The sequence below is a fragment of the Tursiops truncatus genome, chromosome 8 (genome assembly GCF_011762595.2).
Source record: "Tursiops truncatus isolate mTurTru1 chromosome 8, mTurTru1.mat.Y, whole genome shotgun sequence".
Classification (NCBI taxonomy): domain Eukaryota; kingdom Metazoa; phylum Chordata; class Mammalia; order Artiodactyla; family Delphinidae; genus Tursiops; species Tursiops truncatus.
In genome coordinates, this window is record NC_047041.1 from 14,316,772 (window position 1) to 14,335,310 (window position 18,539).

At 45.5% G+C, this 18,539-nt stretch overlaps 1 protein-coding gene across 12 annotated transcripts in view; it reads right to left on the minus strand.

Moving 5' to 3' along the window:
* The window catches only part of KMT2A (lysine methyltransferase 2A), a 76,131-nt gene extending 60,395 nt beyond the window's left edge, over positions 1 to 15,736 (minus strand). For 9 of the 12 annotated variants that reach the window (XM_033861992.1, XM_019941795.2, XM_019941797.2 and 6 more), the window contains exons 1-2: positions 15,287 to 15,736; positions 13,090 to 13,188 (exon numbers count right to left, since the gene is read on the minus strand). In XM_033861992.1, coding sequence (XP_033717883.1) covers positions 13,090 to 13,188; positions 15,287 to 15,721 — 534 coding nt within the window. In that variant the 5' untranslated portion in view covers positions 15,722 to 15,736. The remainder of the gene's footprint in view (positions 1 to 13,089; positions 13,189 to 15,286) is intronic. The other 3 variants (XM_073808138.1, XM_019941799.3, XM_073808137.1) reach the window with 1 other exon arrangement.
* Between the last annotated feature and the right edge of the window lie 2,803 nt (positions 15,737 to 18,539).

The following is an 18,539-nucleotide window of genomic DNA, read 5'->3' on the forward strand; positions in this document are numbered from 1 at the left end:
TCCGGGAAGATCCCACATGCCGCGGAGCGGCTGGGCCCGTGAGCCATGGCCGCTGAGCCTGCGCATCCAGAGCCTGTGCTCCGCAACGGGAGAGGCCACAACCGTGAGAGGCCCGCGTACCGCAAAAAAAAAAAAAAAAATACCCTGGGCGTACTTTAAATATCTTGATTCATATCTTGATTCACATATTACACCTGGTATAACTGACTCTCAAGAATCAGTAAATCAGTAAATGAAGACTACTATTTGAATTGCTCCCAAGAACAGTTCTGTTAATATTAGTTTTGAGAGCTTTCTTTGGCCTTCAAATTACCAACTTCCAAAGTATCTTGCAAGGTATTATAATTTTAGTATTTATATTCATGCTATATTTTAAGCCGAGCTCAGTAAAGAGAAATCAGACAGTAAGTTCCATGAGGGAAGGGGGGAAGGGACCTGTTCAATGCTAATGCCCCAATACTTGGTCATCTGCCTGGTACATAAAAGATGTTCTTTGAAAAACAGATTAGATTTCCAGTCACCGTTTCTTACTCTGTAGAGTGCTATGTTTATGAATGCCATTTAGGAGGAAGATGAGCCTCTTTGCAAGCAGTTTTTCACCATTTGTAAAAGAAAAAAAGATAGTGACACCTGTAAATCATTTCCAAAAAGTGAATTTAACAATGGTGTTTTTGAATTTATAAGAAGGGAAAAGAATAAAATACTCAAGCATAGTCCATTACACAGATATCAGGAGACAAACTTCTTAAGCCAAGATGGTTTCTGAAATCCAAGCAGTCTAGAAATGTACACAGTTACTGAACTGACATCATAGTCTCTTGTCAACAGAATGGCAGGGACAGGGCCAAGGCCAGATTCTCTCTGGCTACTGGTGCCTCAAAGAGAACTGTGGCTGTTTGAATGCAAAACAGATAGGAAGAGATTTACACTGTTTTAAATATGATCTCTGCCTGATACTGAGAAATGTTAACCCCCAAAGCCACCTAGGATTAAAGAGTGCAAAGACAGTAACACAATGTTCTTCAATAACAATAGTTGGTAAAATTTTCACCCACACAAGAATGAAATTGTTTTCAAATATTTAATTCAATTCTACCTAGCAACTCTCACCTAAGAAATACAAATGATACCCACTTTGTAATTAAAGAAAGAAGTAGTTCCTCATCCTCACTCCATTATCAACAAGAGCAAGAAGCAAAGATGCTCAAAACAGCTAAACAAATGAGACAGGTGAACTCCACCCATCCTGCTCCGGAAAAAGAGGTCGACAAAAAGAAGCTCATTGTCTTAAAAAAAAAAAAAAAAAAAAGGCAAAATGAATGCACTACATCAGATAGTAAGCTATACAGATTCTTGGCAATGCCCCAAATCACTTCACACGACCTTAAAAAACAAACAAACAAACAAAAATCAGGACTTCCAAACTCCTAGGTTCCAAGTCTGAACTGGTTTATCTACTTGCTGAAGCAAAAGAAATAAGCCCACTTATATACTGTAGAAATTAATCAGCACAATGACAGGGTTTATTCGTCTCTGTTTAACAGGAAAGTACCACAAAATGACCAGATCCACTTGAATAGGCTGGAAAAATTAAACAAACACCAACACTGTTTTCAGAGATGGTTCTTTTTATTACAAGAGGTTTTGGTCCTCCATATGCCAACTTTCAGCAGTTAACTTCATTTTGAGCTATATGTTCATTCAACTACAAGTTTCTATTATAAAATTTGTAGTTCTTTCTTCCAGCTTGTTCTGATCCTGCTGCAAAAGTCAGGTTGCATCTTTCCTTCTGGGCTGTCGAATGATCAACAGCAACTAAAGTAACATTGAGAAATTCACAACTTTCTTTCCTCTAAAGGTAAAAAGAGTTATCTCTCCAAAAAGCCAGTTTTCTGAAGGAGCAAAGTGAAGTTACATGACAAAAGTAAATAATCCCTTTGGCAAAACAACAAAGCTACTAAGTCAGCCAACACAATTTTGACCTAACATTTTTGAGGAATTAATGTACAATATATGAGTTGGGAAGTTGTGTTCTTACTAACTTAAAAAACCAACTGACTCTTCTGACTACTACATCATATTTGGAAGTTTCATCACCACATTCTGAGAAGCACACATTAGGTGGCATTAACTTACTTAAAAAAAAAAGTCCCTGGTATTTTATTAGTCAACACTGGAATCTCTCAAGTAGAATAAAGAATCAGGAGAGGGCTTCTCTGGTGGCGCGGTGGTTGGGAGTCTGCCTGCCGATGCGGGGGACGTGGGTTCGTGCCCCAGTCCGGGGGGATGCCGCGTGCCGCGGAGCGGCTGGGCCCGTGGACCGTGGCCGCTGGGCCTGCGTGTCCGGAGCCTGCGCCCCACAACGGGGGAGGCTGCGGCGGTGGGAGGCCCGCGTACCGGAAAAAAAAAAAAAAAGAATCATGAGAATTATTCTTTGCCGTTTTATAATCTTTTGTTTTCTGAATTTCTACTTGTATGAGGAGCAATTGAAAGTTACGGGAAAAGGGGCTTCCCTGGTGGCGCAGTGGTTAAGTATCCGCCTGCCAAAGCAGGGGACACGGGTTCGATCCCTGGTCCAGGAAGATCCCACATGCCGCGGAGCAACTAAGCCCATGTGCCACAACTACTGAGCCTGTGCTCTAGAGCCCGTGAGCCACAACTACTGAGCCTGCATGCTGCAACTACTGAAACCCGCGCTCCTAGAGCCCGTACTCCACAACAAGAGAAGCCAACGCAATGAGAAGCCCGCGCACTGCAATGAACAGTAGCCCCCACTCAGCCCCTGCTCGCCACAACTAGAGAAAGCCTGCGCGCAGCAACAAAGACCCTACTCAGCCAATAAATAAATAAATAAATAAATTTATTTATTATTATTTTTTTTTAAAAAAAGAATCCAACTGCCAATGCAGGGGACACGGGTTCGAGCCCTGGCCCAGGAAGATCCCACATGCCGCGGAGCAACTAAGCCTGTGCACCACAACTACTGAGCCTGCGAGCCACAACTACTGAAGCCCAGGCGCCTAGAGCCTGTGCTCTGCAACAAGAGAAGCCACTGCAAGGAGAAGCCCGCTGCACCGCAATGAAGAGTAGCCTGGCTCACTGCAAGTAGAGAAAGCCCGCGCACAGCAACAAAGACCCAATGCAGCCAAAAATAAATAAAGAAAATAAATAAAAATTAAAAAAAAAAAAGTTACGGGAAAAGTATGCCTCCCTTATATTTCCAATTCCCAGTTTCTCAAATGACACCAATTTTACAATTAGGGAATCAAGCTGCCCTTCACTTTGCCACCACTTGCAGAATCCCTGCAACAATCCAGCTTCACCTTTGAACTCCAGTCATTTTATGAGATGATCTGGTTAACAGTAGACAGCATTTACTATACGAAACTTAGAAAATATTCATTATATTTTTAATATTTAAAGCCAAATAACCTTAAATAAGCCTAGTATCCATTTATCTACAAGAAGGAAATTATACACAATTCCAGTACTAAATTCCAAAGTCCTAAAGCTTCAATAACCCACTCAAGGTTTTGCGACTAAGAGCTAGTAGGAAAATGAGCTGGTGTTAATATCAGCTCTGCCCAGACTTTTGGTAATCTATATGAATAATCCCAATTCACAGTTTTCATTCTGACTGTACCGGAAATGCTTTTCGCAACCCAACATATCTAAAAAGGTTTCATTCTAAGTAATGTAAGCCCTCCTCATGGCCTCAAAAGCCAAGGGTCAGAGGCCTTTATAATCCTCATTCACATGAAGCCAACTTATTAGACTGGAAAGGATTTACAAAGCACTTGTTATAATGCATCCACAAGCAGTGATACCCTTAACAAGGGATATTCTGAAGCACAGCTCTTTAGACTGCAACTGAAAATGGACATAAAAGCTACAAATATTTATTTGTTTCCTATATTGAGACCACATCTACTACTTTCCCTGGTTTCTCTTGATGTTTAAGGTTTCCCTCTTAGCTCCCTCTTAGCTCATTTTCTAAGTTTTTATTCTCCTATAAAACCACTATAAAATCATTTCACACACAAAAAAATCATTTCATAAAGACATTTCTTTGGAGCTTACTACTGAAAGTTAATTATTGCCATAAACTGACAATTCAAATACTTCTTAGGGACCCTAGGACCCCTTGGGGAATATTAAAAAGTATAAAACATGATCCATGCCCTCTAGGATCTAAATAGAAATATACTTATTGATTCAGAGAATGAGAAGGTAGCTTGAGAAGTCATTTTACACATACATAGGCAGGACTCCTGTCCTTTAAAATTCACCTCCAGAGAAGATCATAAAATTATTTCGGTAATCTTTTCGCCATCACTATAATGAAAACCATCATTAGCAACAAGTTCCTTACACAACTACCCTTTGCTTCAATTTAAACCTATTTTTCTCTTATTTTAGCATCAGTAGAGCTGGAAAACAGCTGGTTACCATTCCTAATAATGGATCCATTCATGTTTTTTGAAGAGTTATTAAGTTGCCTCTTAACTTTTCATTCTCCCAACCTTTCCTCATAGGTCTGACTTCCAATCATATAATCATCTTTTGAGTCTCCTCAGAAACCTCTCCAAGGTACCCTCATCCCCTCTAAGTTGAGGAACCTAGAAGTGGAAACAACACTCAAGTAAGTGGGTGATCAGTGCCAGCATTATCTATATAAAAGATGATGCCGGGCTTCCCTGGTGGCGCGGTGGTTGAGAGTCTGCCTGCTGATGCAGGGGACACGGGTTCGTGCCCCGGTCCGGGAAGATCCCACATGCCGCGGAGCGGCTGGGCCCATGAGCCATGGCTGCTGAGCCTGTGCGTCCGGAGCCTGTGCTCTGCAACGGGAGAGGCCACAACAGTGAGAGGCCCGCGTACCGCAAAAAAAAAAGATGATGCCATCCCATCAGGATTCCTCAACACTTTTTTTTTAACATCTTTATTAGAGTATAATTGCTTTACAATGGTGCGTTAGTTTCTGCTTTATAACACTCAACATCACTTTTAAAGCCCTAATCGGTACTTTTACAAAAATGTCCTTTGATGGCTCTTAAGACTTTCCTCTGCGGTACTTAAGTTAGCTTACTATTTCTCAAAATTACTCAAAATTATCCTGCTAATAGTCTTCAACAACATAATAGCTTATGCGATATGTCCTTGCAAAGAGTTCCTAGAAGTTGTATGTATACCAAATTTTCAGTTCAACAAACATTCACTGATCACCTTCTATATGAAAAGTCACCACTGTAAACAATATAAAACACAAATGATGACTCAGAAATGGTCTGTGTCTTAAGGAAATCATAATCTATTGGGGGAAAGACAGACACAATCAAAAGTATTTACAACACAAAGTATTCTGGAGTAAATTCTTTAAGGGTAGGTAAAGTACAGTAAGAAAACAGGAAAGAAGTTGAATTTCAGCTAGTAGTGGTATCTTGAAAGCTTCACGGAAGAGTTGGGATCTGGGGATCTGAACTGAGCCATGAAAGATGAATAAGTCAGAGGCAGGTCAAGATGGGAAACATTTTAAGGCAAAGGAAAGGCATTAGCAAAGGTGTAAAGGCAGGTACACACAGACTGTGGAGAACATCTAATAGACTGGTAGTTCAATATGGTTGAAGCACTTTAAGTGAAAATGTGTGTTCAGGAGATAATGTTCAAAATGTAGAAATGTAGGCCAGCTAGATTATAAAGGGCTGGGAATTCTAAATCTTATTTTACATTCAGTGAGTAGTCAAAGGGTTTTAGGAATAAAGTGACAGAATCAGATCTGTATTTAAGAAAACCACTGGCACCACTATACAGTGAAAAGGAAGGCAGTGAGACCGGTTAGGAGCTTATGGTTTTAATCCATGCAAAGGTAATGGAAATTTAAAGTAGGATGGTAAAAACAGAAAAACAGGGACACATTAAAGAAACAATACAATAGTATCACAGACAAGCCTCAGAAATTTATTGGATGGGCTGAGAAGAGAAAGGGACTGAAGGTACCACAGTGCAGAGAGCGTGAACAAGCCTTCGAATAGTTACAGATTTGGATTTGAATTCTAGCTCTGCCACTTACTAGCCATATGACTTAAGGAAACCTATTTAACGTGTCTGTACCTCGGTTTCTTCATCTGTAAAAGGCAGTGTATTAAGTATTTCAGCAAACCTTTTTTTTTTTTTTTTTTTGCAGTACGCGGGCCTCTCACTGCCGCGGCCTCTCCCGCCGCGGAGCACAGGCCCCGGACGCGCAGGCTCAGCGGCCATGGCTCACGGGCCCAGCCGCTCCGCGGCATGCGGGATCCTTCCGGACCGGGGCCCGAACCCGCGTCCCCTGCATCGGCAGGCGGACTCCCAACCACTGCGCCACCAGGGAAGCCCAAACCCTTTTTTTTTTTAAGTGAGATAAAAGAGAACTACATTTTTCCTCCTTAAGCATATTATCCTCTACTAGGTGAAGTTTAACTTGTTTTTGACTATTCTGCTCGTGGTTATTTTTATTTCTCAAGTTAAGTTCCAACCTACAACTTAGCATTTCTTCTGTAATTAAATTGTTAGCTGCATTGATCTCCACAGACCAACACTTACTCTCCACTCTCCCTAAGCTAAAACTTGAGAACAAATGTCAAATAGCTACCAAGTATAGACTAATGAATCTGAACTTGGGGGCCAAGAAGCCTGAAGAACCTCGGAGTTGTTTTAGGAAATCACCAAGTACTCATACTCAAAAAGATAAGGAACACTAGTTACAGGGACCAAGGGTAGCAACCCCAATATAGCTGTCTTGGCTTGACAGTTATGCAACTCATGAAGGCACTGCCTTCCTTGGTTACCTACCTGCCTATTTACTGTCCTGTTCTTTTTATTCCCTTTTATGCCTTATCGCTAATAACATTCTAGTTGGATACCAACGGTACCCACTGTTACCAAGATGTGTGACTGGCTTCAGTTTGGTTCCACCTAGCTTACTGATGAACTTGATACCCATACCAAAATCAAGAACATTCTAAAGTCAAGATTATAGCACTCGAATAGGTATATATGTGTACACATATATATGTATACCTCCAAGTAAAAAAAACCTGTTACCTCGGTGGGGGAAAAAAAAAAAAAGATTAAGCACTCCTGTCCTTACAATCTGAGTCCTACTGAGTCCTAATAATAATTAGGGATCCCTCTGTACCAGGCAAAGTGCTAAGTACTTTGCATGCATAATTTCAATTAAGCCTCACAATAATCTTATGAAGCACAATTACCACTGATTTACAAATGAAGAAACTGAAGCACAGAGAGGTTAAGAAAGTTTTTCAAGGTCATTCAGCTAATAAATAGTGGAGCCAAGATTTGAACCCAGGCAGTCTGAACCCAGAGCCCATGGTCTTAATAAACTCTTAATTACTGTGCTGTACTATCTCACACTATTACAGATTACATAATGAGATTCTGTCCTTCCTTTGTAAAGGTATTTACATATGCACAAATAAAAAATCCTTGCTGGAGAGATTACAAAAGGATTTCCTCATTAACTAAGCTTAAAGAGATGTTATCCACATGGTTTTACTGCTTATAATTAAAGGCAATAATAATCTAGGGACAATGTTGTATGCTTGTGTTTGATCTAAAAATCAGTCAATACTCATGGATGGACAGAAGTTGAATACAAGCACGTGTAAATATTTATTCCTTTAGGTGTAGATATTTATTACAGATACGTGTGATTAACTACTCCCCAGTTTTTAGAACTGAGATAGTACAAAGGAGAGCTTAGTGAAAAAAAATTTCTCCAAAAACACTCCTCACAAGTAATGTTACTCCCCTAATTCAAGACAGAAAGCCACAATTACTTTGATGCTGTAAAATGAGAATGAAACAATGATGCTTCAGCAAAGCGTGGACCATAAGGGTTGGATCTCTCTAAAACAATTCGAATGTTAGAAAGCTTCATAGCTCTCAATGATGAGAGACATCAAAACATCTACACCCAAACATTCCAACCAAACCCAAAACACAGAAATGCAAGAAAACAGATAAAATATATGGAAAAAACTCCAACTCCAGAAATAAATGGCAGTTGAATAGCTCCTACCCACTGGTGCCCCACAAGGCACTGCTGAAGCGATAATTAAAGGTAAAACAGCTGGGGAAATCCCTTTAGTCTATTTGTCCAACAGAAAAACAACTACTCATTTCAAAGAAAGGGGAATTTTCATACACTGCACAGAAAACTGCCAACTAACTCTTACATTTATATCCTTGTTTCCTTAAAACTAAAACTCATTAGAATAGTTGCATTCAAAATCTAAAAAGTTAAACCAAGTTTGAACTCTAAGAAGTTTCATACGAATCCTACAAGGGGATTTATATCATCCAAAACAACTGCAAGTCACACAGCAGCATTCTTCTTTCAAATGTCTTAGTCTTTAAAAGCAAACGCCTAGCAGCACCTCCAGCCTCCTGGTTGGCTTCCCCTGGTGTGTAACCTGACAAGGTACAAAGCTCATTGAAATATTTAACAGTGGTGGTATGGATTTCTTTGGATAGATCAAGAAAAGCAGCTCATCCTTTTTAAAAACATAAAGAACCATTTTATGGGATGCCATTCCCTCAGTCCAAGTGTCTCTGTATTTCCTCAGGGCTTTCTCAGAGGAGTTATTGAGGGGGAAAATGAAAAGGCTAACAAAAGGACCCCTTTTCTCTCCCTATTCCCAACATAATCCACCTCAGCCACAGGGCCAGTTGCATCCACACTGTCATAAATGCCAGCAATTAGAGAATTAGGCCATAAAACCACCCACTCAGGTATAAGAGCGCAGGCCTCCAGCTTTATTTCATGCATGCCATAAACTTCCTTCTTTCAGGCCTTCTTCACAACCAAGGAAATGACAATAACAACAACAAAAAAGTAGCCCTTTGTCCGCCTCATACTGATGTGATCAATGAAACCATCTGGGTCCAGGTGAAGGACTCAAGATTCCTTCTTCTTAATAAAGACTGCATTTCCTCTAGCATGGCACATATAGATCCGTTAAAGGACATGCTGTATTTTGAGCACTAACATAACACGAACTAAAGTGAAGCTACATTTTCCAGAAAAATTACTTTCCCTGCTTCTGAAACTGCTCTAGAAACCTAGCCAATTCTTGATCTTCTCAGGAAATACTGGAGGCTACAAGAGTTTTCTTAATTAACTCAATAATTTCTAGATCCTCCTGCAGTCTTTTCTAATCAAAAAAGTTAATTCAAATATCAAAGTTAACTCTATGCTTTAAAATCTGATACAATTTAGGAACAATCAGTAATTTCATTTGATTGATTGTCTTCGCAACCACAAAACCCCGAAGTCTGTGATTTACTCCATAAGCTTTTATTTATCAAGCTTTAAATCAATCTAGATAAGACCCAAACAAACACTTTTTAATAGTAAACTCTTTAGCTTCCTTCTTCCTACTAGTGCCTATAGGGTTAAGAATCTGACTAAAATGTAGGTACCTCATGTCAGACTCATTAGTAATTTAACTTTTCTTAATTCCTGAAAATAACGTATGCAAACAAAAGAAGGTCCCATCCCAGCAATCCTAGAATAAATTCCTCCCAAAGTAGTGATAGTCACAAAGCTTCCCCCTTTCTCATAGGTCTATGCCACTGGGCTCTCCACCTTGGCAGAGGAAGAATGGAAAGAGACAAGATATTCACAAAAGGCCGGATTGAAGGCCTTCAGTTAAGTGCTAGAAGGAAGCTGAAGTTCTGTGCCAACACTAGTGGAATGTGGGCAGGCACAAAGAGATCTTAATTAGGAGACCTACAATTAAAACAGTGAGTCTCCAAAGGAGAGAGAGGCACTGCAGTCTGTTATGCCTCAGAGCAAGCGAAACAAGTGTTGGCCACCCCCCCTAGCCACAGGGCAAGGAAGGCAACGGGTATTAAGCCTGCACAGCTGCTCTATGGAAGGCCAGCTCCCAGGTGAGCAGAGATGGGAGGGGAGTCAAGATGGGAGTATTTTCTCTTCTCAACTTCCAATCAAAAGATCAATCACTATTTTGTGAACGATGATTTCCTACAAGAGCATGTGCCTTAAGATAATTAGATGGAAGGTAAAGATGGGGACAAGTGATATGCCTTTCAGCGAAAGATGAAGAAAAGTTCTAAAGACTGCACTTGTGATGATCAGTAGAAACTAAACTACGTTTTAGAGCGTATTAACAACTACTCCCTGCAATGTAGGTACCATCACTTTGGATTTGTAAATACATTAGTGTATTGGATTTTTTTCATTTAAAAGCTCACACATCTAAAGGAATATACCACCTAGACTGAAAATAACTTCCCTTTTGGAGAGTCAGGAATCTACAATATTGAAAACATGAAAACAAATTTAGCCAAACAACAGGGCCTCTCAACACCAGATAATGAGTTATACTTAAAATTTTATCTTCACTTTTCTTATAAATGAAATTGGTCAACTTCAGCAAAGAACTTTTTCCATAAAATCCTTACATTTTTTTCCATACAATGAAAACTATCCCACCAAGTTCAAATTTCTCTTCCCAATAATAATGGCAGTTTAATGGCAAATGTACACTCTGACATTAAAAATTACCAAACAGGGCTTCCCTGGTGGCACAGTGGTTGAGAATCCGCCTGCCAATGCAGGAGACGCGGGTTCCATCCCTGGTCCGGGAAGATCCCACATGCCGTGGAGCAACTAAGCCTGTGCGCCACAACGACCGAGCCTGCGCTCTGGAGCCCACAAGCCACAACTACTGAGCTCGCGTGCTACAACTACTGAAGCCCGCGCACCTAAAGCCCGTGCTCCGCGAGAAGAGAAGGAAGCCACCACAATGAGAAGACTGCGCACCGCAACGAAGAGTAGCCCCCGTTCGCCACAACTAGAGAAAGCCCGCGCACAGCAACAAAGACCCAATGCAGCCAAAAAAGAAAAAAAAAAATTACCAAACAAGCTCACTGACTCTGACTTTTTAAATAAATTCAGAATAAGAAGTTCTGACCTGAGCAAATAATTAATATAACAGAGAGGAATCAGAATACTGGAGCAGAAAAGATTCCTGCGCTGACATTTAGCCCAACCTTTTCATTTTACTGATCGGAAATTTCAAGTTAAAAGTGAAACTGTCCAGACTGGTGAGTGACAGAGACGAGTGCGAGGAGAGCCCATGTCCATCGACTTTCACGCGGAGGGGCTTCTTCTAGTCTACTTGTGTTCTCTGCTTCACTTTCCTTCTGCCCAGCTCAGGATTAGCTGTGAAGGTAATGAAGGAGCAACTCCCACTCTTGGCACATATGCCCAACGAACATCCAAAAAAAAAAAAAAAATCACAGACACTCTCCCACTCCAGGACCACCATCTTTTCTAAGCCCAACCCAAGAGCCCACCTTAGTCCACCCGAACTAAACTGCCATTTCAAATACAGACAAATACATACCAATGTTGTGATTCGGTTTCCATTTATATCTAATCAAAGTTCGCCATGTTATGATCAGGGTGGAAATTCTGCTTTTAACATTTTGTGAGGTGGTAGGAATGGTAACTGGATTATGAAAGTAATAAAGATTACTTGCTGATAAATAGACCACTTCTGGGGTTCACATTAAAACAGCCCAAATTCTAGTCAACAGAGAGGATGCTGTACTGTGTTTAATTAGATGGCAAAGTAGAGTCACATATATACCACCTGAAACAATCCTCAGAAAAGTGGGACCCTGACACCATGCAGGGGAAAGGGAAGGCGGAAAAGCAGACCTCCGTGATTTCTCACAGTGCTCAATCAAATAAAACTCTAATTCTACTTCATAATTGTCACACAGAAAGCCCAAATAGGAGTTCAGCAACATCTATATGTTTTTTAAAATAATCCCATTCTGACAGACCTTGGTCATGAAGAACTCTTACATGTAGTTATTACTCAGAGAGATATCAATCCCGAGGGAAGTTCAGAACCTATGGCAGTAAAGGACAAATCTTCTACAGCTAAAGGAGTTTAAACAGGGAACTGATATGGAAGTTCTGTCACCTTTCAACCACCTTAGCTTAGTATTCAATAAGTATTAACTTACGTTTTGTTATGAAGTTATAGTCATTATTCACTGAAAGCGAACCAGAATTTAAAGAGGCTAGAATCCTTTTGGATCACAAACCATGTCTTCATGAATCCACACAAGCCTTGATACAGATCTGTGAGCAACTTCTGAGAAACAATCTTTAGAACTCTATGTCAGCCCGTGGGAACCCTAAACCTCCTTGTTGGAACTTTATCATTGATTTGTAAGACTCTGTAACAAAATGCTTGGTTTCCACCTTGAAAACAACCAGGTCAAAGGATATAATCACATGGTTTAGTACTAAGCCATACCATGGGTTAGCACTCATGAATGCATACCATTAACCCATCCTAGATTAACTCAAACTACCACATAAAAGGCTTACCAATGGAACAACAGCTCATTCAAGCCTAATTCAGAAAAAATACTGAAGTTTAATGTAAGGAGTCAACCACTTTCCTCATGATGAAGTAGCAACTACTGTTCAGGCAAAAGTTTTAAAGAAAAAAGGTATTAATATGATCTTATTTGAAATTACTGCATTTCCTTGACAGGCTTTACACTACATACTACTGCTAAGCAAAATAATGCCAGTGGATAAGAAAATGTTAGCACCTGATTAAAACTTTAAAGGTGATTTGTCAAAGACCAACAGATAAAATATTCTGGTGCCCAGACATTAGGTCCCTGAATCCAGGTGGCTCTATTTCTAACCAGTCTCTTGAAAAGCTATGATTGGAAGCTGTCAGCATAAAACTTTGCTTTTGAATATGTGATAACAACATTTGGAATGTGAACACTTGGTCCTTCAGTATAAAATAAATAAGCATGCTAAACAAGAAGAAAATGCTTCTCAGGATCCCCTTAAAAATAGACTAACTTCTCCTAATAGAGACTTTCTTATTATACTCAAATATACATGGGGCTAATATTCTACATATAACCAGGCAAGTCTCAATTTTGAAAACAAGCAGGTAAATGAAATGTCAGTAAGTCTATTTTTTTTTTGCTGCTGTATCTTTTAAAAAAGCAAAATCAACTCACATTTAAGCACCAACTCCATGCAAGTAACCTGAACGGTTCAGTCTTTTTGTCATGTATGAGGCCTTTGGTTCTCCAACTACATGGGATCTGTGTTGTTAGCTTAAAAAATACAGAATTGGCCTTTCAAAAAAAAAATAATAATCTACAGCAACCAATAAATAGTCTCAAACAACCCTGCTGACTGCAGCTGCCTTCTGAAGGCTGGGAAAAGGAGGTGGAGAGAGAGCAGAGAGAGGCAGGGAAAAGGGACGCTGCAGCTAGCTACATCGCAAGGAACACGCCCCCATCATGTCCTCCTTGCTCTGTCAGAAGGCGGGTTGTTGTCAGTCTCCTGATCAGGATGCCTTAGAAACGATTTAAAAAAGGAGGCAGGAAGACTAACAACTAAAAAATGCCAGCTCCTTGAAAGGAGGGGCCAGGGTCCCTGGGATCTCCTCCCTCCCCTTCTGCCCAGGATCTTTCTGTAGATCTAAAGGGGTGCGGGGCACAATAGGGGACGAGGGGTTTGCCCAGGATATTTTGTGTGCACCAACGGCAGAGCACGCAGGAAACGGCTGGTTGTTATCTTTCCCTTTCTGTTTCAATCAAGAGCACTCCAAAGCAGCAACCCCCTACCCCCCTCCGCTTCAGCCCCTAGCAGCTGCTCTTCCTCCTAGCATCCCCCATCCCATTCTCCCCCTTCCCCTACGATTCAAACTCCCCCTTCTGCATCCAATGTAAAACAAATGCGCAACGCCACTGGCTGAACCTGAACTCAACTTCCCTTCCCAGGGCAACTTTCCTTTTGGCTGAAGGGAGCTGAATAATGCCTATCAAAGCATCCCCATTCTCGCCCCAGTACTAAATGGGGAAGGGGCAAAGCTGGAGATCCTTCATCCATCTTGGGTCCCCCTCAAACAAATCAGAGAGAGAATGCTAACTCCTTCTAAGGAATAACTTTGCTTCATAACCTCTTCATAACCCTCTTTCTCTCAACCAGAAGCAGCCACCACCACCGCACTACAGTAAAACTGTCCCTTATCTACTCTCCTCACCCCAACCCTGCTTCCCCCACCCCTTCCAAGCCCCAGGATTGGCCTAGGAAAAGGTGGATCAATAATGAAATGACGGAGAAAAGGAGAAGGGCGGGAGGGAGCTAGGTTTGAAGACTGCGTGCTCTCAGGCGCAGTGGGTGGGGTAGGAGAGCAGCTGCTTCCCCTGGGAGGATGCTGCCCAAGTACCCCACAAACACCGCCCCTCACGGGGGCCCCCTTCCCCAGAGCTGGAGGGAAAACCTGCCTCCTCTCCAGGGGGAATGGTGGAAAGCTGCTCTTCTCTGAGCCTAGGGAACAGTGGACAATTTTCCCCTCGAAGATGCCACTAATCCTTCATTCTAAAGGAGGGAAAGGGTGGAGTGAAGGTAGAGTAATCCCCTGCTACCAATAGGCTAGAAACTGCAGCTCTGTAAAATGGGGGAAACAGACTGCTGTAGGAGGAGATCGCCGTTATCTTCAGAGGGAAAGAAGGCTAAGGGAGGCAAGGTGGAGAGGAAAGTAGCTTTTTCCTGGTGGGGAAGGGCGGGATGAGGGGAGAACCTCTCCGCTGGGGGTGGGGGGGGTGCGGGTGGAGGTGAAGGAAGGGGGAGTGGCTGGTAGTGTAGGGACCTGGCCCGGGGACGGAGCGAGGGTTCATCAGGTTTTCGAAAGCAAGGTGCTAGAAGGGACATCGGTCCCCAAGGGTGGGAGAAGAACGTGGCTTTGGATGAGGCCATCCCCCGAGAGATGCCCAAGAGGAAAACTGCCCCAGGAGTAAAACATCTGCCCAGAGAGGGAGGCGAGGATGTGGCGGGATCAAGTCTCTAGGAGGGAGGGAGGGAGGAATCTCGCTCGGATGAGGTAATCTGTGAAAGGGAGGAGGGGTTCAGTCCCGGGATGGGAAACCCGGGCGAGGGGTCTGTGCCAGAGGATGTGGGGAAGGGTCAGGGGAAGGAGAGTGGGGGGTCAAACGCCCTCGGCCAGATGGGTCCGAACCCCAGGGTGGGGACGCCTGGGGGCCTGCAACCCTGGATGGGGGTCCCGAGATGGGAGGGCCATCTGCCCCGGGTCAGGGACCCCAGGATGGTCCCCGAATTGGGATGCTCCACAATCCCGGATGGGGGAGGGGAGGGGGCTCCGCAGAGGGTCGAGACCCCGGACCTGGGGGTTCCTCGCCCCCTTACCTCTCCGCTGCCGCCTCCCCCGCCGCTCTCCCCAAACACGGCCCGGAACCGGCGCAGGTTGGTGCCGATGGCGGCCGAGACCTGCAGCGCCGCGTCGAAGCCCGGGCCCACCCGGAGCAGGGCCGGCCCAGAGGAGGCTGAGGACGATGACGAAGACGAAGACGAAGCGGACGACGAGGAGGCTGCTGAGGCGGCGGCCGCTCCCCCTGGAACACCAACCCCGCCGCTTCCCGCCGCCGCCGCCGCCGCGGCCGCCACAGCCGGGGGGGAGGGGGGCGCCCCGGGGCCGCCGCCGCCGACCAGGGGCCCGGGGGGAAGCAGCAGGGCCGGGACGCGTTGCCGCGGGGCGCCCCCTAGGCCCCGGCGCCCCCCGCCGCCGCCGCCCCCGGTGGTCCCGGGTCGGGCGGGGAAGCGCCACCGACAGCTGTGCGCCATGTTCGCCCCGTGAAGTGAAGCAGCGAGAGGGAGAGGCGACAACACAGGGGGGCGGGGAGGCGGAGGGGGGGGGGGCCGCGGGCCCCGGAACCTGCCTGGCCCGCTCGGCGCCGCCCGGCCGCCTGCACCCCGTGGCCGCTATGCCGAGGGCCGGGCCGCGCCAGCCGGCCCAGCAAGCTGTATAGCGGGCTCGGGCCCGCGCTGCCGACGCCAGGCCGCTGCTACGCCATCCCGAGGCCCGGGCCGCAGCCTGCCGCCCGCCCGCCCGCCCCGCAACCTGGATAACTGCGTGCCCCGCCCTCCGGGAGCGGCATTACTCGGGAAAAGGAGGGGGGAAGGAAGCCCAGGAGCCCGACGCGGAGCGCGGGTTCCGGGGAGAGGGGGAGGGGCGAGGACTACGGAAAGGATGGAGGCGGAGGGAGGCCGGCCGCCTGCAGCCTCTAGAGCCGAGAGGCCGATTACACACGTTCCCGGGATGCGCTGGGAATCGAACCGCCCGGGAGAGCAGCTTCCAGTCTAACGCGGCTGCCGGGCCGGGGACGAGTGCGCCTTCTCCGCCTCGAGGCACGGATACGAGAGGGGTTAGCCCGGATTTAACGCTTCTAGAATAAAAGAGCCCTTATTGTGCTACAGGCAAGACGGAATTGTTGCCCAGTTTACTATATGCAACATAGAAAGGGCCTCAATGAATGCGCTTTAAAAAATAATAAGAAAAGAGCCCCTCCCATTTTCAGGCTGGAGCTCTCTCCAAAATGCACACACCGAGTGGTCGGCCTCTCGCCACCTCCTCGCCCTACTGTGCGCTCGGGGCTGAGAAACCTCTGGCTTTGGTGCCCTTCTGCAGAGTTGGGTTGTGTTTCTCCAGCCCGGGCACTGGGGCCGCGGCGTGCTCCGCTAATGAGGCGGCGTTACAACGAAGCTGAAACTGGGTGGCTAACGGGGCCTGGAGGGAAGAGGCGGGCAAAAGCGCCCCCGCCCCTTCTTCCTCAGTTCTCTGCCTGCCGCTGCATGCAAAGCAGACCCTAATGTATGCACGCAGAGCGGGGGGGCTCGCGACCACGTTTCTGATTAAGAGAGGGGGAGGAGAAGAGCGTTGGGCATTATGATACACTGGGTGGAAGGGGCCCGCCGGCGGCGAGCTCTGTGCGCGGGGTTAGTAGGCAGAGGGGGGAGGGGGAAGGGGAGGGTTAGGGCGGGGGATGCATACCCACCCGGTTCACTTTATTGCGGGAAAGAGAGGAGGGCGCCACAAGCTAGGCGTTAGAAGCCTGCAAGGCTGGGAAAGCACAGAAGGGAGGGAGGGGTTTGTACCGGGAGAACTTGTGTTGGCTGAGGCTGGGGGATCGATACACAGCCAGCAGGCCCCGGGGCAGCCTCCATCCCTCCCACCCCTGGCCGAGGTGGAGTTCGCTGGAAGGTCACGCAGCCTTCCTGGACTCCCGCACCGGTACAGCGCCCCGCCTGTAATATAACAGCCTGGGGCAGCGAATTTGGGGAGGAGGGGGAGGGTCGTGGTGAGCAGGTTGCAATCAGCTCTGGCCCTCTGGAGGGTGCACTGCAGCCTCCAGAGAAGGTCCACGGCCTCCTGGTGCTGAAAACCTACGTCCCTCCACCCGCGAACGTTTGTGCAGAGCGAACGATGGGGTGGGGGCTAGAGAGGAGCAGGGAGAGGAAGGAGACACAGGCAAGCTCCAACTCCCCCAACTCGTCCTGGATCGATCGTGGTTCCAACCGCGCAGGATGGAGCCCAGATGGTTTGCAAAGCTCACACTCCCACAGCGCACACACAGAACCAGATTCCGTTGTTACATCGCGTGGTTTACTAGGTGCAAAAAGGGTGGGAGTACGGGGAGAGTCTCTTAAACGGCAGCCCCAGGACTCTGCTAAGGACATAGACACCCCATTGTGGACGGTTTCTCCATTGCAATATATTTAGCGTTAGGCGTTGGGGGTTTTGCTTCAGTGTCGCTGCTCTGATCAGTTACAGATTGGCGACCACGTGGATTCCCTCAAGCATCCTGATTTGTTCCCTCTCTCACTCACTCTCGCTTATTTTTCTTTTGTATTTGCCGCCCCCCCCCTTCTTAAATATGCATAACGGTCTGCAGAGGTAATAGGCAGGGGACTGAGTGACAGGCTTTACAAAACTGTGTCAACAGGATTTCTTCCCGACCTCCGCCCCTGAGAAAACATAAACCGGCTGGGTTCTGAGTAACCTCTTCCTTTCAAGCACTCTTCTTTGGGCACAGGTGGGAGGTCTGCAGGCTGAGTGGGGACAGCAGGAAGGAAGAATGTCTGTGAAGATTGTGTGAAGTCCTCAGACTCAAGCCTCTAAGTAGAAAACTCCTTGATAAAATCATCTAGTTTGTCTCTTTGCCTCCTGACTCGTCCAGAAGGAGCCAGAGCGAGTCGGAATTTGGTTTATTATTGGAGCTTTTAAGGTGGAAAGAATAATAACTGATATTTCTTGAGTGCTTTCTGTGAGCCTGAGTGCTTTATGCACATTCAATTCTCACCAACCCTCCGAGATAATTCTGATTTTACCAGTGGGGAAACTGGCGTAATGTCCAAGGTCACACAGCTGGTAAGTGGCAAGACCAAATCTCATTGGGGTCTGACACCACTATCAACTAACCATACTGCTGATTCCCCAAAAGATATACTATGCCACCTCACTCCCATTAGGAAAACAACAAGTGTTGGTGAAGATGTGGAGAAATTGGACCCTTTGTGCACAGTTGGCAGGAATATAAAATGGTGCAGCCATTGTGGAAAACAGTATGGTGGTTCCTTGAGGGAAAAAAAAAATTACTATATG